Raw genomic sequence first — 22,125 nt, 5'->3', positions numbered from 1 at the left:
ATATATATATAAAAGTTTATAATTTTAAAGAAAAAATAGAATATTATAAATTTTAAATGACCTCGTTTAATTTTTCATAAATTTTATGATTTAGTTTTCGATAATATATTTTTTTATTTTGACTTGTATAATAAAATATTATTGATTTTTTAATATAATTTAATAATTATTAATTTACAAAATATAATTTATAAAATGGTAAATGACCTCATTTAATATTTCATAAATATATTTTTTTATCGTATAATTTATATTTTGATTTTTGATTGGGATAATATAATATTATTAAAAATTATAATTTAAGTTTATAATTTTTTAAATAAATTTTTTTGTTTCTATCAAATCTTACTACTAATAAAGATGATGCACAATTTTTTTTTGCATAACCTAATTTTTATATATCTAAATACCCTCGAATAAATTTACTCTTAGAATGTGTTTTGAGGGTAGTGTTATTAGTTATGATTCAGTTTCAGTCAATATACCTTTGTTTAATCCCCAAAATTTAATAGTAGTGGTTATAGCATGAATTTTGTGACTAAGAGTTTTTTTTTTTTTTTTTTGAGTGAATTGTGACTAAGAGCTTATTATCATCAACTTATCTCATCTATACCACCATTACATAAAGAAAACTACAAGTTAAGGAATGAATTTTTAGTCAACGTTTTTCTAAAACATTTTATTCTGAGCAGTATCAATGTTACAAAATGATTAAAACAAATAAATTATATTAAAATTGACAAAATACAAATAGAAAATATAGATAAACAAGCACATTAGCGTCTATTTGTGCCATAAAAAGTTAATGCTAATTTTTTGAGAAATTGAATCTTAATTATTTTATTTGTTTAAAAATGTATATTTAAATAACAAAATATTACAAATACATTATTTTATTTTTAAAAAAAAACTCTTTTATTTTATATGGAAATTTCAATTCAACGATATATACGTTCAAGAATTTGGTCAAAAGCCATTGAGATTTTGGCAAATAAGGACAAAAAATTGAACAAAAATTTATGCAATTTTTGGTAGAAAACTGAAAAATATTTTTTGTGTTCTTGTTATACTGGTTACAATTCTTCTTTCTTCGGAATTGCAAAAAAAAAAAAAATCAGTTTTTGGGTTGTAATCCATCTAAAGGTGATAGTGGAGTGCATAGGAAGCTTATGAATAAATTGACCAAAAAGATATAATTTTTTCTTTTGGAACTTTTGACTGACAATAAATGAAATTGGTAAAACATAACTCCAATGGAAAAAAGGCAAGAAAAAGGAAGGATTTTTATTGATTTGTATTTGGAAAATTAGAGGTTTTTTTAATATTCTTTTTGTATATAAAGGGTGTTTGAGTCTTGAGGAGTCATTGTGTATTGAAAATTGTAATTTTGGGTTTGAGAGTTATTTTGGGAATGATGGAAGAAGCTCAGGGTAGTAGTTCCGATAAGGTGCCTCCTTTTCTCACTAAGACTTATAATATGGTTGAAGATCCTTCAACGGATGCCATTGTTTCTTGGGGTGCTACTGATAAAAGTTTTATTGTTTGGAATAAAGAAGATTTTGAAAAAGATTTGTTGTCTCGATACTTTAACCATAATAATTTCTCAAGTTTCATCAGACAGCTTAATACCTATGTAAGCGCCTTTAATGTACTTCATTTCATGGATTTTTAAATTGTTTTGTTATTTCGTTAATGTATAATGTTTTTTTTTATTGTTTTAATGTTGTCTTTTTTTAATCATCAATCTCGGTAAAGTTTTTTGATTGCTTAAAATGTGTTATGTTTTTTGATTTGATTGTGGCGTTAGAAAAACTTATCATCGTGGATTTGTTAATTGTTATATAAGTCTGTTTTGATTGATTTATTTGAACTTATGTATTTTATAGGCACTTGTAAGACTAATCGAGAGAGCTTATAGAAAAACAACTCATAACATGTCCATAAGTTGTTCGGTTTATTTTATTTTTGTTGTGAGATAGCTTATGATATAAACACTTTATTAAGTTGTTGATCCAATCAAGCTTTGTTCTTTTGTTGTTACTGTATTTTCATCACTGCCAACTTAATAAAAAAAAACAATAACAATAACAACAAAAATCATATAAGTGTTTATGCTATTAGCACTTAATTAACTTGCTCATCGAAACAATGCTTTGATCTTCTGTTTTTATTTTTTTTTGCTTTTTATCACCCATTAAGGTTTATTGATTGCTTGAATTGTCTTATGGTTTTTGGTTTGATCAGGGCTTTAGAAAAATTGATACACAACTATGGGAATACGCAAACGATGATTTTGTAAGAAATCAAAAACATCTTATGAAGAATATCCAAAGGCGCAAAACAGTCTATAGCCATTCTTCGCAGAATGCTGATGGCCAAGGGGTTGCTGCTCCACTAGCAGAATCCGATCGACAGACATTGAATGCTTATGTTCAAAATCTTAAACACGACAGAGAACAAATGTTTCTGGAAATTCAGAGAAAGGAAGAGGTGAAGAAAATGAATGAGATAACATCACAGTACATGAAGGGTCATTTGGAAACTTTGGAAAAGAAACATCAAAGTGTGCTCTCTTCTGTTGGTCAAGTGCTGAAGAAACCTGGGAAAAAGGAGCAAAAAAGGAAGATTCCGAGAAACAATCCTTTTTGTTATGTAGCTAGCACTGAAGATCATGTGGGAACTTCTCATGTAATACACAAAGAAAACGACCCGGGTGTGTCTCGTCTATCATTAAACTTGGAACAATTGGATCTGCTCGACTCATCAATGACATTTTGGGAGGAGATTACAAATGATGTTGGTGCCGAAGTTCAGCCCAAGTCACTAGAAGTCGACATGAACTCCATGCCAGTGGTAGTTGTTCCTGATCCAGTTGCAACTGAGACAGATGTAGTTGTTATTCCTAATCACGTTGCAACTGAGCTGGATGTAATCGTTGTTCCTAATCCGGTTGCAACTGAGCCAGCGGTAATCAATGCTTCCGATCTTGTTGCAGTTGACCCAACTGTTGCAGTTGTCCCTGATTTTGTTGAACCAAAAGAACAACCCGTCGTAACATCCCTGGTTACTACTGATTATAATAATGAATTTTGGGGACAATACTTGCAGGACGAATCGGAAAATGAAGACATACCTAGTCGAGTTGGCCAATATTGGCAGACCAAAAGAGTCTAGATTACCTTTCAATTCCAAAACAGATGCGGCATTCTTAATCAATTTTACTCCTTGGTTTCGGTTGATGGTAGAATGTAGCCAATTATTTTACTCCTCAGTAGTCTCATTTTTTGTTTTTACTTTACATGATATGAAATTGTTATTGCAAATGCGGTTATACTGCGAACCCTTTGCAAATGAAATTGAGTTGTTCGTTGTCCCTTGTTTTCTCTACAGACACCAATATATTTTGAGATTATGCATAATTGTGACTGTTTGCTTATAAGAATGGAAAGAATCATTGATTATTGAATTCATGAGACATGAGAGGATTGCATTAAAATGAAATCTAATATAGATTATTGGATTTATATTTTTTATATTGAGAAATACAAAGTATTTTGAGTATATGTTTAGACTTTGTTCTTGAAGTGTTGTTTTCTCCAGTTAATATTTTTACATGTCTGTTAGTTTGATTAGTAGATTTATTGAACTGAGACTTGAAGTATCAGATTTGAGCTATAAAAACTTACTGAAGAAAATTATTTTCGAAGTAGATAAGAACTAGCCCTCAAGGGCCTGCAGCAAAGTTTCAAAGGATGTGGCTAAACTTTGATATGTCATTTGGAAATGTAGTTATCACTTGGTATGTGCAACTATCAATACATTGATACAAATGATTGTTTCCTTTTGTTGATTTGTAGAGCAAGGAAAAGAGTATAATAGAGGTGTCACAAATTAGTTGAAATTATTGTCTATTTTCACCCCACATGATTCCTCCGTCAATATAATTTTGTTCGAGATACAGTAGAGGTGTCACATGTCCCTTAACTTGTATGATTTGTAATGAGGCAATTTAGAACAGCTACCACCTTTTCTTCCATTGTTTGACAGCGGCTAACGTATGGCGCGCAAGTGGAGTTTGGAGCAGGCTTGAGCCTTTGGTTCAGCAATATCAAAGTGCGGAAGATGTAATCTTTATAATGTTACAACATGGCAACAGCAGCCAAGTTGAGAGTTTCGCTACTATCCTCTGGAGATGTGGAAGAGCAGAAATCTCAGAATTTGGCAGCAAACTAGCAGCTTTCTGGAGCGCGCGAAACACTTATTGGAGGATTGGCGTTATGCGCAGACTTCAAAATGCACACGCTGCTGGTACAAGGAATAATAGTAGCAGCAATAACGCAACAGCAGACTAGCAGAACTGCAGAGCAAAGATGGCGGTAACCAGCAATGGGGAGGCTAAAATGTAATATTGATGCGTCATTCTCAACATCCCTCGATAGAGTAGGGATAGGTATGTGTATTTGAGATGAGGAAGGGTGTTATGTGCTGTCTAAAATTCTATGGATTACACCCTTATGCTCGGTGGAAGTTGGCGAAGCTTTGGGGTTGGTTATATCACACTATTGTGTGGATTAATGAGTTACAACCGCGATTGGTTTTACAAAAGGTTACATAAGCCAAGATTTAGTGGTCACCATGATGTCACAAAATTATAGAATGTATCTACTATAATTTCAATGTATTTTACACAATAAAAGATGCAATGTAAATGGTCACTGTCGTTGTGAGTAATGTATTACACAACTACTTCTTAATTTATCATAAACAATCAACTTCATACCAAATTTATAAAGAACACACTGTACATACTGAGGTATGAATGTGGACTAAAATAACAATATCTAGTACAATTAATATTTTGTTAAATTAAGAAATAAATCAATTTTGGATACTTCCAAACTGGGATGGATTTGCATTTTTGTTTTTTTGTTCACTGTGTAGTAAGAGAATTGCATTTTTTTTTTAACGAAACTACAAGACTTTGATTTGTGACCTGTAAAACAGTTACTGAGGTGACTTTCTCACTAATAATGTTGCAACTTGCAACTATCAAAGACAAAAACAGTTAAAAGAGAAAAGAAGGGATATTCAACCCTCCTCATTCATTTTTTAAAAAAATTATTTTACATAAAATGCATGTTTTCTATTAGTTTTGTGATTTCAGACATATATATAAAAATGATTTTGATGTATTCAATTTTTTTTTTTTGAAAGGAATGATGTATCCAAATGTTATCAAGTAAAAATACTTTTGTTGCAGAATCGATTCTAGCTTGAAGTTGAAGATTTCGTTTTTTTAACCTCAAACATTACAATTTTTTAAAATTGGTGTCATGGTGGTGACTCAAAACATATGATTAAGGTTTCAAATTTGAACTCAATCGATGGTGGATACATTCTACTACATGTTTGACATCTTTGGTTTGAGTTTTATGTATTTTCATGCTGTGCTTAACGTGATTAGTTTGACTATGCTTTTGACTATTTGTATTGAGACTTGTTTTAGTATTCAACCTCATTTTCTATGCTGATTTGAACGTTGAAGTGTTAACGTGTCTGAAGACACACTTCGTTCATCATGAGGACCGCACCGCTACCGTGCCGGAGCACCGCACCGTCACCATTGCATTCATCCGTCATTATTGGACAAATAAAAAATTAATATTTGTCACGATAGAATCAAACACACTAATTTATTTTCCAATTGCCAAACTTTTTTTGGGATTAGATTAGGGTTAACAGTGAAATTCTCATAACAAGTAAACAATGAGGATCGGTTTGGAACAGATATAATATAAAAATTACTATGATAGGTAAATTGTCAAAATCAAACTATAGATTACCATGCATCATATGCATGCAGTAAAATGTTAGATGGTAAACATGCCAAAATGGAATGCACATTTTGTTAAAGAGAAAGTCTTCAATGTTAGTATTTATTTATTAATTAATGGTAGGTATGAATTTCAAGTTCCAAAACATATTATGACTGAATAATGGATAGCATAGACATAAGGCAGAAATTCTTACACGTACGGTATCAAACAACTAGTTTTGCCATATTATGTAGCTAAGGACAAAAGCCTCTGCTTTGCAACAAGGAAATTTTAATGCTATCTACTTTTTAACAGTTATATCTATAATTCCATGCAACCAAACTCTGGAACTGCTACTGTAACTTGAGACTGTTTACTTGGCTTTATACAATTATTATTAATTAGTTATTTTGGCATTGTGTAGCTATTACATAAATGCCTAACATGAAAGAATTTATGCTAGCATGAAAAGAAATTGGCGACGTGTACTTCTTGTATCCCTAAGAGAATCTAGCAATGTTTGTCTAGGTTTTTGTAGTGATTCCTATTTTTGTTTTTGTTTTTGTTTTGTTTTGTTGTAGTATATCTCCCCTTTGTAGTTGCTTTTGTGAGTTGTAATAATTAGGTTGGAATTCTCATTTTATTTGTTAAGTGAGATATTTTCGAAAGTTTGGTTGGGAGCGAGCAAAACGTATTGGGAGAAGAGCAGAATTCACAATTATATATCCAACAGCTTAAAAGCCCAAGCAACGTGAGAATATGAACAACTTATTCAATATAAGCACTTGTTTAATTTGTTTCTTAAACCACATTGAAATACCACGTCAATGTGGAAGTTGTGTTTTGTAGCATTTTGGTTTTCACGAGAAGAATGTCTCAAGCCGTGAGAATGAAATTCCAACCACAATTCTAAACATACACCAAGTATATGTGTGGTATCAGTGTAGGTGTGCTAGAATCACGATTTTGCAGAAACTATAAAGTGTAGCTTTTAAAAAATCGTGGTGGATCACCGTGGTTCTGGCGCATCCATCATAATATCAAACATAGATTAAGTCGTTCTTTTTAAACATAATTTAGCATCATATGCATACTCATCAAATAATATAGAATTCAATGGGTACCGTATGAAGTTTTTTATGCGGAAGAAATTAACATAGAATTCATAATTTTTAAAAAATAAATATTAACAAGTCATATATTAAATTCAATATCACCATTTAAAAAAAAAAAAAACAAGAGTATGCTACACAAAAAAAATAAGTTTTTTTTTTCTGAGCTACACAAAAAATAAGTTAAAAGCAAGTGCAGTGTTTTACTTTTATTTTTGTTGAAATGAAAAGGGGCAACTTTTTTACAATAAAAAAAAAAAAGGACTGGTGTATAGAAAAATCAGAGCTGACAAATTTTTATTTTGGTACCATATTTTCTCAAGGTTTTATATATAAACAGTTTGATTCTTGTGAGACCATTAATTATTTTCAACCAAAATCTGGGGTCTAAAGCAAGTGTTTGAGTCACCTTACTTTTAAACTGACCCTGTTAGAAATAAGACATCTATATCCTAATTTACTAGGATTGTATTTTTCATACATGATAATGTTGTTTCATATGTAGGTTTTAGTTGTTTAGATATAATGATTGCACAATCTTAATCGAAGTTTTAATTTAGCAAATTGAATTTTAAGTATCTCAATTTTACAATCAGGTCTCTAACATTGTTAACATCGATCGTATTGGCTCATTATATTAACAATCGATTGGTTAACATATAGATAGACCTGATTGTAACAATTGGGATATTTTGAACTCTAATCCACACAATTTAATCGTTGTATGTGACAAACTAAAAGTGGAGTTCAGTTTAGTGCACACAGAGCTGATACAAATGTATGTAGTATAGGTACAGTAAGTATCAAATGCAGGAAGCTTTTTTCTTAAGGCTGCAGTACTGCAGGATGGAGAAATAGTACCCTTTTTTCCCTGACACCACATTAACTAATTTGAAAATATATAGTTTATTTATATAGAAATCTAGTCATTTAATTTCTTTTACTTCTATTCCGTAATATCTTCCCAATAGATCCAAACATGATGTGCATGGTTGAGCGTGCATTAACTCTTGTTTGCTAATATTCCAATTACATGTCTTTTTTTATATGATTGTTTCAAATTTTCCTACATAATCTGCTTAAAAAACAATACTAGCTTATGTCTGAATTCAATGCTGAGTAGGCGTACAAAAGGAGTTGAATCGAATATCCGTCTAAGTTTGTCTCGACTTTACTAGAAAAAATTCTCTTTAACTAAGTGTAAGTTTCGATTCAAATATTGGATATCGGGTCATGGAAAAAATGTTGATGCTCGTCCTTAGACGCAAACCCGATTGACTAGTAAAAAAATTTCCTTTTTTATAGATGTGGGGTAGGGTTGGATTAGACGAAGATATGAGAGACAAAATCCACCCCTGCCCCATTTCCAGAGCTATTGGCTTATAGCTGATGGCGTCAAATATTTGCTATATCTTGATTTGATTGTAGCGATAAAACATATCATGTGTAAATATCTAAGCATGCACAAAATAATTATTGCTTGTAGTTAACTAGAGGCTAGAAACATGAAATTTGACAAAATCTATGCAAACCAACACTAAAATAGCTAAATAAGTTGATAAATAGAAACTCAAGAGTTTCAAGTTAAATAAAAGCATAACAAGAACACCAAATACTTGCAAAATTACAATAAATAAACTATTTACATTTCTGATTAAGCCAGTTAATTAACTAATCTAATTGGTAATTATCATTCATAGAAAACCCCATTGCATTTCTGATCTAACACCTAAACCATATTGACTTATATCAAACCATACCTGCCTAAATACTTTGATTATGAGATCATGATACTCATCAGCATTCAAAGTCAAATAACATGCCAACAACTCTTCCATTTCTTCTGCCTTACTAATCTGTTTCTCTTCAATCATCTCAATCATTGAATCTCTAAAATCCTGCTTTGGATTTGATGAACATTTAATCACAGCAAAACTATCTAATTCTGGTTTAGTACTAATAATTTCCTCCACAATTTCTTCTTCCCTTTCTTTCTTCATCTTTTGTTTTGCTTTGTTCCTCATTTCTTCTAATGCCTTTATTCTGCTTATTTCAACCTTTGAAACCAATCTTGGTGAATATATTTTCACCCTCGAAACTTTCTTTGGTTTCCTCCTTTGTTTTTCTTGAGTCTTTACCTTCAACTCTTCATGTTTTTTCAAACTATGCTTCTCATAACTTTCTTTCTTCTGAGACGATGCAATTTCACTTTTCTCAAAACGAATATTTCTTAAGCTAGAAGAATTCTTCGTTGAATCTGCATTAGAAGAAGCAAAAGAATGTGTTGTTCTTGGTGTACAAATTGTTCTTGGAGATTCATATTGAAATTTAACATCTTCTACTTCTTTTGCTTCTCTTTCTAATTTCAACAATTGTTCTTCCAAAACCTGTTGTGCTTTCCTCTCAAATCTTCTCCTTATGTTTTCATATTCCTTTTCTCTATCATATTCATGATACTCATCAATCTTCATCAAACCCTTCTTATCATTCACCATTTTTCTTTGATCTTCTAAACCAATAATATCCTCCTCCTTTAACTTGACTATACCTTGTTTTCTTCCACTTTTGTTACCATATTTTCCACCAATATCAAAACATGAAGGTTGAGAAATCTTCTTTTCTTTCTGCTTAATTTTTGCATGATTTGAATCTGAATTGATTCTCATATGTTTCAACTTAGAAAGCCAAGAAAAAGAACCAGAAGAAGTAGAAGAAGAAGAAGAAGAAGAAGAAGAAGAAGATGGTTTTTTTGCACCCCACTTCATCATTATTTTGTTGTTTGTAATTAAAATGTGATAATTGATGATGTTTTGTAAATGTTACTAGATTGTATGAAGAAAGTGGAACAGTGATGCGGTGAGTTGTGAAAGACGGTTAGAAATGTTAAATAGGAACGTGGGTTTCCTATTGTTTTTTGTCTTTGATATGAAATTTTTCTTTTTAAAAGAGAAACCCGCCACAAATCTTGTGACCAATTAATCACTTTTTCTTGCTTTTTACAGTTTCTACTTTCTACTCAGAGAAAGTTCTGTACTAAATGTCAATGAATGATCCCTTTTTTAGGTCCACGTAAAGTAGTGGTTGGTTACATCTAGACAACTTATTACTACTTTATTATATTTTTTGAATTTAATTAACTTACATAGATTTAGTCTTATATGAGAGAAAATGAAACTGAAATATTATGAACCAATTGATGAACTATACCAGTGCAATTGTAACAATCTAACTTCCATTATAATACTGTTTACTTTGAGATGAAAGTTGGAGTTTATGTTATTGGTTTGAAAGATTAGATGGATTATTTTTTAGGTTTTTTAAAACTCGGCATCCGGCTCAATGACGACTACTTTGAGGAACCATTCACTTGTAAGGGTCCGTTTAAAGTCAGTAGTATGTATCGACTAATCATCAAAATTAACATCGTTGAAAATCTGAAATCTTAAGATGAATTATTGTGTCAATTTTCTTTCGGTATTAACTTTAGTGATAAAGATTAAAGAGGACAACAGTGGACAAAGAATTTATAGGGGTTTTCCTTTGATTTTACAATGGTTTCTAGAAGACATTTTAGCATGTGTAATTCCCAGCAAGAAATGTCTATCTATATTCCAACATTTGCTTGCTTATTGTTGTTTTTTTTTTTTTTGTTTCTTCTTAGTTGATCAAAGAGCCATGGGCCTGCCTTGAAGGCCCAGCCCAAATGATGATTGGATCAAGCACCATCAAGATCTGAAAATTGCTCTTCTCACTCATGAAATTGCTCATTTTTTTAAATATAAGGTGACAGCATTTTCGGTGTGAGTTAGTTAACTCAGACTGACACTTTAAATATCGGTTAAAAAAAATGAAAAAAATGATTAAACCAATCTTAAAATGTCAACATAAGTTAACTCACGCTGAATTAATGGAATAAGCAAAACCAAAGACAAGAAGAGCAATTTTCATCCTCAAAGGCCAAATGTGCCTCCCCCATTTGACAGGTGAGAGCTCGAATACATTATAAATAGGAGGCTTACTCTCATATATGATCACACATTCTTGACCTCACTTAAACTCTAGTTACATCATCAACTATGTGGAACAAATCCTTTGTGTTCATACAGGAACAAGAGTCGGTAAACAAATTGATTTTCAAATTTTGACCATCAATAAAAATAACCCATAATTTTACGAATTACCAAATACATCTTTGATCTAATAATATATTAGTCAAGATTTTTATTTCCTAAAAAAAAAAATTATGTGTAATTATCATGAAAAGATAATTATCTTGTTATCCTATTTTCAAGGTTGGTTTGGATAATATTTTCAAGATCCTAGTGGCTTAATTAGTGGATGAAATGAGTATCTTAGCTTCCTTGATAACGTGGAATATTTTGTCGCAACAAATTTATTTTTTAGTGGATATCATACTGTGTTGGTAGATTGAATTTAGGAAAATAATATGTTTTTCGGATTCCTTGCATGTGGTTCAACTTGTCACTAAGAAAACGTCTTAGTTTCATTTCATCATCATGCTAATGAGCCAGAGATTATTAGAGATTTCATGTACAAAGATTGTATCATATATTTTCGCCACACGTTTCGCTAAGGGAGTGTTTGTACAGATGTACTAGCAAAGTCGGCAACTAGTAATTCATAGTTCCTCTCATTGTGCTTCAGGAGCCTCCCTCTAACAAAAAAAAATCATCTCAAATTACTCCACCAATCGGATCGTAATTTTCAATGGACAATTTTTGTGAATAAAACCCGATCGGATCATAATCATCAATGATCTAGTCCTATTGCCAATTTTTCTCTATGGCTACAAAAATACATTACCATTTTTCAAAGTTGTCAAATATACTGATCCGAACCAACATGATCACATGAAGAACCAAATTGAACCAGCTCATTTGGCAATATGTTTCTTAATTTTAAACATCAATTTCAGCATCATACAAGTTACAACTTACAGAGGCTAAATTAAAGATTTACTCCTCCTTCAATCAAAAGAAAACATCACGGTGACTGAAGAGGGACTCTTTAAGGCAGAATCACAATTTCATTAAAATTTTACCATAACATTACAGAGATAACTCAGAACAAAAAAAAAATATCTTAAGTCATGCAGTTTTGATAAGCAAAATACTAAGAAAGTAAATCAACCCACTGCTGCCTTGCTGGGACCCAATATGCTCCACTTGAGCTGCATCTTGGTGTGATGAAATGATAGATAACTAAGGGCTAATGGCTTGGGATCAATTAAAGTAATTTCGAGATAGGGGCATGATGATTTAGCCTACGCCAAATTCAGGTAAGATATTGTTTAAAAGTCTGTATAGCTGAAAATATTAGGCTATAAATCATTAAAAAAATAAAAATAGACCTATCAGGTATTTTTATTATTGTTTTTATATTTATATTTAATTTTATATTTTGATTAATTTAAACTTATTAGTTTGCGTTATTTTTTTTTTTGCATATTTAAATATATTATATAAATTAAAATTGAAATATGATGTCATATATAGTCAATTTTTTAAATGTCATGTTAAATGTCAAAATGAATTTTATCTCATTGGTTTATTGATTCATTAGTCTATTTAAACATAGATATTGTTAGTTGTTTAAATATGTACATATGTAATTAATAGTTATTTAAATATGTACATATGAAATTTATTTTTAAACATGTTAACAAATCATATTAGACTTTCATAATACGACTCTACAAAATAAATATATGATAGGCTACGGACCATTTTAGGATTAATTGTTTAAAGTGACCTTATAATATTTCAGACTTATGCACTGTAAACACTAATTCAGTTCATCATATTCACACCCATATTTTCATAAATTTTGCTCTTCATCCAGCACATTTCGCTCGCGCCGTGCATGTTTTTCGAATATAACCTGCGTGGGTTAAGTCACGCTGTGTGACTTAACTCATGTACCTCTCAAGCTCTGCGTGACTTAAGTCACGCACCACTGAGCCTATGCGTGAGTTAACTCGCGCAAGTTGGACGGTGGTAAAAACTGAAACACAGACGTTTCTGGACGGTGGTCAATGCTTTTGATTGGTTTTTACACGTTTTTTTTTTAAGTGTTTCACACGTTTTTGGACCTCATTAAGTGTTATCTACCTTATACCACCTATAAAAACCCTCACATACTTCCTCTTTTCCTCACATTTTCTCCTCCAACTCTCTCCCCCTCTTTCTCTTCTTCTTCTTTGTTTCTATAGTCTCTAGGGTCTTTATACTCCTTTAGGTAAATACCGGTGGCTTTTGGGGGAAGTAGTTGTCCGTTAGGTTGGGGAAAAAGACATCATCCTTTGAGGTAAAATTAGGTTTGCTTCCTTTTACTCCCAAAATCTTTTTACCGTGGGTAAAAAGAATCACCATGGGGTATAAAAGGAACCAAATTTAAATTTAACTCAAGGGGTCTTGATGTTGTTTTCCCCAACAGAACGGATCACTATTTTGCCCAAGAATTAGTGGTACATACCGAAGACGGTAAAATATATGTATTATATATTGTAATGTTTGAATCATATTAATTAAATGATAGTTATATTTATTAATTTTGTTTTTTATTTGTACTTATTTTCACATTTATTTTATGTTTATGCTTATGTATTGAATAAATAAATATTGAATAAATAAAATTGAATTTATTTTTTAATTTTGTATTTAATGAATAAATAAATTAGAATAAAAATTGAATTAGTATAAAATCGAATTTATTTTAAGTGCATAAATAAATTAGAATAAAGTGACCAAATAACTTAGAATAAAGTAAATAAAATATTTTAGAATTAAAAAAAAAAAGTAGCCACTTTGTGCCACGTAACGTGCGCACTAGTTTACACTTGCACCACTTAACTTGTCCACTAGTTTACACTTGCGCTAGTTAACTAACGCAGGGGTATTTTGGGCATGGTTGCAGGATGCGAGCGAAATGTGCTGGGTGAAGAGTAAAATTCTATTTTCATTAAGTGATATTGTCATCATTAGCAACCTTTTTACTCCAAATGTGGCTTATCACTCAAGCTCAACCACCTTCATGTCTTTAAGTATGAGTCTAGCAAAATCTCCAATTGTTTTTAAAATGTGTCCTTTGTGCCTCCACTTACTTTAGCATCCAATTAATTTAATCTTGAATATTAAACACTATGATGGGAAAAGACATGCCCCACCTTACCTCACCCGTGCCAAATATTTCATATCAAGAAAATCAAGCTTGGAATGATACAACAATAATAATCAAAGAGACATGTATGTGTGTTATTAAAACCCTCAAGTTTCCTTTCAAGAGAGGTTTATGGAGCTAAAGTGTCAATAATTTGGAACACTGCAATCAACAGTGACTCCATCATTAACGACAAAATAGATAGTGGAATCAAGCTACCGTGACTGACTATGTCCATAACACATTGTTTGGACCACATGGAATTTCAAGGAATGGAACCCCTATTTCAGTTGCTTTGAATGTCTAGAAAGAGAGAATTTGAAATCACAAATTTCTAACAATTTTCTTATTCGTTTAAATAATTTAACGTAAAATATAAGGAATTCAAATTTTTGCACATAAAAATTGAAATGGAAGATTCACCCAAAAAAATGGAAATGGAAGGGAGGTGAAGACTTTCAGGATAAAGGGAGGAGAGAAACAAAAATAGAAAGAGTAAACCCTCATCTTGCATGGAAATTTTATTTTTGTTTCATTGGACTAAAACACTTCAATATGGTAGAATTTAAAAACATATTAAGAGAAGATTTTAGAGGATTTTAAATAAATTGTTGAATCATTTTCACCTGTTTATCAATACTCTCAAATCAAGAAAAACTAACTTTTATAAAAAAAAAGTCTTCATTTCTCTTCAACTCTTGTGCCTCCAAAACTCTCCATTCTTTTCACTTGTGACTTCCAAACAAAGTTGTACGCTCTTTTTCGGATGATTTTTGTCTTATGCTCTGAAATTTGTGAACAACTCACGTTAGAATTTAAAAAATAATATCAATTGTGATTAACAACAGATCAACAGTATTATTAATTCTTGATTTTCTCATTATAGTAAAATTAATCACTTTAACGAGTCAAATACATACCATGATACCAACAAACAAATCGTTTTTTACAGATACTAACAAATTGTTAAACACCACATTCTTCACTTCACATTAAAAATTCAATTCAATATTTTTCTGACGTTTACCAATGGCAAGAATGTAATTGAAGCAAATCGGCGGTCAATAAGTCATACAAGTCATTATGTGGAATGTGAAAGAAGAAGAAGTACGGGTAGAATAAATGGTTAATTAAGTTTTTAATCTCAATAAATATTTATAGTTTTGTTTTTAGTTCCTACAAAATAAAATCACATTTTTTAGTTCTTGTGATATTTTCTTTAAACATTTTAGTGACCAAAAATGTTGATGGAAATTTTTGATAGGGACTAAAAATGTTTACGAAAAATTTTCTAGGGACTAAAACACTAACAAAAAATTTTGTAAGGACTAAAAAGTATGATTTATTTTTATAAGGATTAAAAATAAAACTGCAAATATTTATAGGGACCAAAAACTTAATTAACCGTAGAATAAATAAGTGATTAGTCTCATGACTATTCTGCACCACTCAACTTTTATCTCAAGAATAATCTCATCTTTGAAATATCTTATAACTTTCCAATATCTTTCATAAAATAAGCTGAAAAAATTCTACAAAAAATAAATATACCCCTTATACTTGTACCTTTTCATGACACAAATACATAGTAATTGCTTTTACCTAGCACACATGAATCAAAAAACTAGGCACAAAAAACATCATTTCTATGATCTACCTTCGTTCTAACATTATTCGATGGAAAAAAAAATGTTCCATTGATGTCATCGTGGACATGAACTCATAAAGAAAGAAAAGAAACTTATCCTTATTGTCTAGAAGATTCTCATCTTGGTAGAGAACTTGTGGAGTGTGTTAACTAAGAATTTAGTATTCTTACATGTTACACATGGGAATCTCCAGCAAGAAGCAACTCAATGAAAAAACTGCCAGCTAATTTGTTGACCAAAGATTAGAGAGATTAGACAACAAATGGGATTCATACAAACACACTTTATGCAAAAAGAGACTACAAAGAACCGGCAGAATTATACCTATAACCTATAAACAAGTGAATAACCATTTTTCTTTGTAAATGGTACACACGTACTTGTGAAAACTAATCTCTCAAAATACTTTAGATTTATTTAAAGGTTGACCTCTTCCAACATATAAGCAAATTTGGTTTAAAAAAGTTAATATACGTTGTCTAAAATTTTGACCAAATACATCAACTATTTGAACTTTTTTCTTCTTATAATTAAAGACGGAGGAAAAATGTTTTAGTCTATGTTCGATATTATGTTGGCTATGCCAGGATCAAGATAGCTCACCGTGATTTTCAAAAGCTACACATTATAGCTTTTATAAAGTTAGGATGGATCGTCGTGATTCCAACATATCTACTGTGATACCAAACATAATAGTGAATCGCCATTTTAGTACTTCAAATAGTAGGAATCAAATAATTTGATCTCTCAATGTATGAAGTGACAAAATTAGTCCTTATATCGAAGAACTAAATTATTCAATTACTACATTTTAAGTTCCAAAATAGTAATTCACTCGATTATAAAAAAAATACTATTGTAATAGGCCATACAATATCAACTTCAGAATATCTAGCCCAATGTACAAGTTCTAATTAGATACAAATAACTAGACTGCCACGTGAAGACAAGAAGCATAGTGTCTGTAGATTCTTTCCTAAAGAAAGAATAGTGCATATTTGCAACATTGTTTATGAATTTGTGGTAAATGTAATAATAACATGACCCGCATAAATGTCTCCAATAGCACACAAGTCTCCATCTAATCAATGCAGGAAAATAAAAAATGCAAGCAGAATGGTTTACATTCAAATGAAATGATGGCATGAGCACAGTTAGGCCCCATTGTAATCATCAATTGTGAACATTAAGTGGGATTTTACTACTCTAGGGAAAACCCTTTCAATTGGGACCATTAAAATTAATATGCAGTGGTAGCCAAGAAAGGAAAAAAATCATAAAACCAAATATGACACAAGAAATGGTCTAAAACTCTTTTGTAGAGCATTCTCTTTTCTGTCTTTGATATAACTCAACGTTACACATGTGATGAACTAACTTGTCAACAACATTCATGTATCTCTTGGAAGAGAATACATATGGTATTGGTGACATTTTTTTATGACTTTATAAAGTTTCAATTAAAGAATCTGTAAAAACTTCCAATAAAAATTGTGAACGTAACAATTACAAATACAGAAAAAGTATTATACCACTATATTACAGGTACAGAGATTGACATTGGTACTGAAACATCCCCTGCAGCAAAGCTTGAATCTCTAGTTTGAGCTGAATTGCTAGCAAATGCATAGCCTACACCTAATCCACCGTAATGCAGAGATGCATTTTCACATCTCTGAAACACTCTAGCAAGTGAAGCGGCTTTACGTCTAGCTCGCTTTGTCCCGGTAAATAATAGGGTTTGAAGTAATCCGGCAATAGCTGGTGCCTTAACTACCCTTTCAGTTGCAGCTGAACCTCCACTCCGGCATAACTCGAGCAATGCTGCGACTGCATTCTCCTTACCCCTCGGTGTTCCACAACGCATCATTCCTATCAATCCAGCTACTGCCTCTTCCTGATTCACTAATGCTTTGGCTCCGAAAGGCTGTCGAACAATCAAGGCTATGGCACCCGCTGCTTCCTCGGCAACTCCTTCATTCCCTAAAGCCTCAACTAGAGCTGTTACTGCTCCTGCCTCAATCATTCTAACACAATTATCGGTGTGTGTGGAAAGATTGAACAAAGCTGTTACTGCATCCTTCTTTCCTCTTGGAGTCCCATCTTGTAACAGCCCTGCTAGGGCTTCAACAGCTCCGGTCTCGTCCGCGATTATCTTCTTATAGTCATGAACTGCTGATAAGCTGAACAACGTTGCAGCAGCATTTTCCCTTGCTTCTGTTGTATGCCCGAATCTCAAAACATTAACAATTGATACAAGACAACTTGCCTCGTCCATGATCCGGCTTTTGTTCTTGTCATATATGGAAAGATTGAGCAATGCAGTAACTGAGTTCTCCTGAGCAACAGAATTAGGCGACGAAAGCAAGTCCCTAAGATAAGGAATTGCCCCCGCTTCTGCAAGGAAAGCGCGATTTTCTCTGCCAGTTTTCGCAAGCAATCGAATCTCCCTAGCAGCTACAGTCTTTCCAGATTGTGATCCATTAGCCAGCTGTTGAATGAGAAGATTTGCAGTTGCTCTATTGGCTTCAAGAGCAGCTTTGGTGGGACAAGCAGATGCAAAAGCTTCACCCATTGCTTCCATCACCTCTGGTGGTTCAAGGGGAATTCCATGAGCACTACACCACTGCACAATCAAATTCCTCAAGGCACGATTCGGGACAAGACGAGTGTGAGCAAGCGTTTGACCTGTCTTTGGGCAAGTTGTATGCCCTTCATCCATCCACCTAGAAATGGAGCTCCTATCATAAGTTTGACCGGTGGAAATAATCACTGGATCTCTCATCAAATCCAATGATATCGGGCAACAAAAGTCTTTTGGAACAGTTAAAAATGTATCAGCAATTTCTTGAGTAATCAAACCCTTCTTGATCTTCTTCTGACTTCCATTTTCCATATCAAGCTCATCTTCCTCAAATCCAAATATCAAAAACCTACAATACCGCGTCATGGCCACCAACCCTTTAAGCACAGAAACTGTAGGCTCAATATCACCCTCATGGTTAACAATCTGCTCCTCCAAAGCCTCAATTTCAGTTCTACAACAAGCAGCATCCATAATCTGCAACTTATCAACATAAAAACTTCGCAATTCTTCCGAATCAGGAATCCTCCCATTCTCAAACTGATCAAGAAACTCAAAGAAACGAACCCTAAGAGCATCATCCTCCATATCAATAAAAAGCTTAGCCCTCCTTGATTGCTTCAACAAAAGCTCAATCTGTTCCCTAACATCCTTACTCAAACAAACATCCTTAACAGGAAAAACATCCAAAAGTGTCGAAATCTCTTGATTCAAATCATGAAAATGACCCGAAATCGAATGATTTTGAAGCAAAAGCCACAACTTACTCGATTGCGCGCAATAATCAAGCAGAATCTTTGACCTATACAGCAACAAATAAAGCTCTTTCAGACAAAGCAACCCAGTAGCCGGAAGAACCGAACCTGAACCCGAACCAGAATCATTCAAATACTCCAACAGAACCTGAAAAACCTCAACTTTTCTAATTAAAGAACGTGTATTTTTCCTCTGAAAGAAAAATGAACGCTTTGAAAAACAACACACAAGCTCATTCACAACCGTTACAAGGGTTTGAACCAAAGCAACGTCACTTAAATCAACCGGAGCGAGAAAAGCTTCCAACGTTGGTGATCTTCGCCGCCGCAGCGATGAGAAAATTGCCCCTGAAGCCATTTCAATCACAAAATGAAAATTCTAGGGTTTCTGAAACCCCTTTTGAAATTCCACTCTTAAAAGAAAAAAAATCTTGAAAACCCAGATGATAATTATGGAAACTAAACACTTTTATGGTAAAAAGGAACAATCTTGGCAAATTTTCCGACAGATCTGCGGAAATTTCTTTTGTGGGAAATTTTTGCAAAGAATAACATAGGAAACAGGTAAGAAAGACTATGAAACAGTTATGTTTGAATATTTGAAAGGGTTAAGAAGAACAAATAGATAAAGATGGAAAAAAGATTAAGATTGAGAAGAAAAAATTTCGGCTGAATCCGCGTATGATAAGAAAAATATAATAAATAAAAAAATTAGGACTGAATTTCCAAAGACTTTTTTGTATTCTTATAAATTTTAATAAGTTATTTAATTTAAGTGTAACGTGGAAAAAAAAAAATAATGCAGACTTGTGACAATGACTTTTCCTAAGTTTGACGAATTGGTTATGTAGATTCTAGTCCATTCATTTTTTTGGTTTTTATCTTTTTAGGTTTTTTCTTTGCTTTGTTGTAAGATAAGGGGAAAAAGAGGAGTAGTAGATTAAAGATGGGTACACCTTGTCAACCCTCTAAAAATATAAAGATGGGTAGGCTTTAGTTGGAAATTACATTTATGGTATTATTGGTATAGTTTGAGGTTATTGGTAGTGTTGTTTGGAGTGAGGTTTAAATGGGAAATTTGGTGGTATTGTGTAGGGTTGTATTGGCATTGACTTTGCTTCTGAAAGGAAGTGGGGGATACCTCTTTGATGTCCTATTAGTTTGCTTTTCTTGGTTATGATATCAGATTTACCTAAAGTCCATACTGTTTGCAGTTTCTTGATATGTGTGTGTGTGTGTCACATTTCTTTTTCCCCACAAGGAATGAAAATAGGGATGGTTAGATTTGTTGCCGTTTGGAACTTTTTATTGCTTAGGTTAAGTTGCTTTAATTTAAAATTGGGACATCAACATTAAAAAAAAACTGTATTTTTTAATAGCATTTTCGAAGGAAGAACCCTTGACAATCATTTTATAAGAAAATCCTTTGAAAATTAAGAGGATAATTCATCTTATGAACCTACTTAAATTTATATTTATTAATAAATAAAATTCATAGAAAATGATAAATATATATCCCGTATTATTTTATGTATCAATGGTGAAACATTTATCATGTGTGTTTAGATACTTAATCATGTGTGTTTAGATACTTAACAATGATAAATATTTGTCTCGTATATTTCTAAAATTTATAGAAAATAAATATTTCTTTGTATTTTATTTATTGTTTGAATGGTTTTTTTATTGTGAACTATGAATGGTTGTTTTTAACGGCAGTTAAGACAATTTTATTTTTGTCACAAATCAAGGGAGGATGGAGCAATAGTTAATGTGATGGAATAGATGTCTTTAATTGCAATTAAAGCATTTTTAAACGAATTTGTCTCAATAAACAAGTTTTTAGGTCTCAAATTCTCCCTAGAATTTTTTTATTAATTACTGCACAGGGATTAAAAATTGTCAACAGATGCCACGTGAAAAATTTAATTGACATCTTGTTATCAATTGGTTTACAGTAGTTTTGGTTTTTAATTTATATTTGAAATTTACGATTTATTTGTTTTTATAGGCTGGATCTCATTTTTTTTTTTTTAATGAAGGGCCGGCAATAAAAATCCTTCAATTTGCAATGTTGTAAATTTAATTTAATTCTTGTCATTAAAAATAGTTTTTAATTAGTAATTTTTTTTAGGGAAATACTAATCGATGCCTCCGGGACACTGATTAAGGATAATAAAAGGGGAAATTATATGTTAATTATTGCATTGAAAATTGTTTAATTAATCCATAAATAAGTCAAAAAAACTTCCTTTTATGGTAAGAATTTCATTTTTTTTTTGTATGTTTAACCCGTGTCCCGGGGGCACCGGTTAGCATAACCCTTTTTTTTATTGCGACAAAGAAAAATAAAATTTGAAACAAAAATTTGAACGAGGCATAATTGAAGCAAATAGAATGGTTAATTTTAAATGTAATTTAAGTCTTGTCATTAAAAATGATTTTTAATTAATTGTTTGTATTTTAATCAATTATTATTGTTATTGTACGTCTACCGAAGAAAAAAGGAATATTTTACAAGTTATCATTAACAACAAAAATACATATTTTACAAATCACATTTCCATGTAAACCAAAATTCAGCATGACTAAAAAAATAGTTTCTATGAACTTAACTCTTTTGATAAGGAATAATGCACCATATATTTAGGGATCAGAGTTCGGACATCAAACACCCACTTATGTAGATTTTTTTAATTATACTAGATTAATCTGACAAAAAAATAAAAAATAGATTTGGTGTCAAGTGTTTTTATAGAAAAGAGATTGACCTGAGAAGCATGATGGGACCACGCGATTATGAAGCTACCTTAGTTGCGTGTAACATTACATTAATACGAGTTTCGATCTTTTGACTAGAACTAGAGCTAGAAAGAACCACTCCGAACGTCAAGTTGACTGCTACGATTATAGGATTATTATTATATAATAATTGTAGGATCACAATTTAATTGTAGCAATAGCAACACGGTTATTGTAACCAAAAAAATAGCAACACGGTTATTACTCACATTGTGAGAATCATGATTT

General features: G+C 31.8%; 3 protein-coding genes across 3 annotated transcripts; 1 reads left to right on the top strand and 2 right to left on the bottom strand.

The window, feature by feature from the left end:
* The first annotated feature begins 1,074 nt into the window (after nt 1–1,074).
* Nucleotides 1,075–3,373, top strand: LOC11439776 (heat stress transcription factor A-4a). Its single transcript, XM_003593761.4, has 2 exons — nt 1,075–1,633; nt 2,245–3,373. Exons 1-2 carry the CDS (start codon nt 1,412–1,414, stop codon nt 3,172–3,174), a joined length of 1,152 nt encoding a protein of 383 aa, XP_003593809.2. The 5' UTR covers nt 1,075–1,411; the 3' UTR covers nt 3,175–3,373.
* A 5,249-nt stretch (nt 3,374–8,622) lies between these two features.
* LOC11440816 (transcription repressor OFP5) lies at nt 8,623–9,693 on the bottom strand. The gene has a single exon (XM_003593776.2). The coding sequence runs from the start codon at nt 9,691–9,693 to the stop codon at nt 8,623–8,625; it is 1,071 nt and encodes a 356-aa protein (XP_003593824.2).
* A 7,364-nt stretch (nt 9,694–17,057) lies between these two features.
* Nucleotides 17,058–19,774, bottom strand: LOC11440815 (U-box domain-containing protein 17). The gene has a single exon (XM_003593774.4). It carries the CDS (start codon nt 19,451–19,453, stop codon nt 17,291–17,293), a length of 2,163 nt encoding a protein of 720 aa, XP_003593822.2. The 5' UTR covers nt 19,454–19,774; the 3' UTR covers nt 17,058–17,290.
* Between the last annotated feature and the right edge of the window lie 2,351 nt (nt 19,775–22,125).

This window comes from Medicago truncatula, chromosome 2 (assembly GCF_003473485.1).
Source record: "Medicago truncatula cultivar Jemalong A17 chromosome 2, MtrunA17r5.0-ANR, whole genome shotgun sequence".
Taxonomy (NCBI): Eukaryota; Viridiplantae; Streptophyta; class Magnoliopsida; order Fabales; family Fabaceae; genus Medicago; species Medicago truncatula.
Note: the sequence above shows the minus strand (reverse complement) of the source record. Positions and strands in the feature narration are given on the sequence as shown.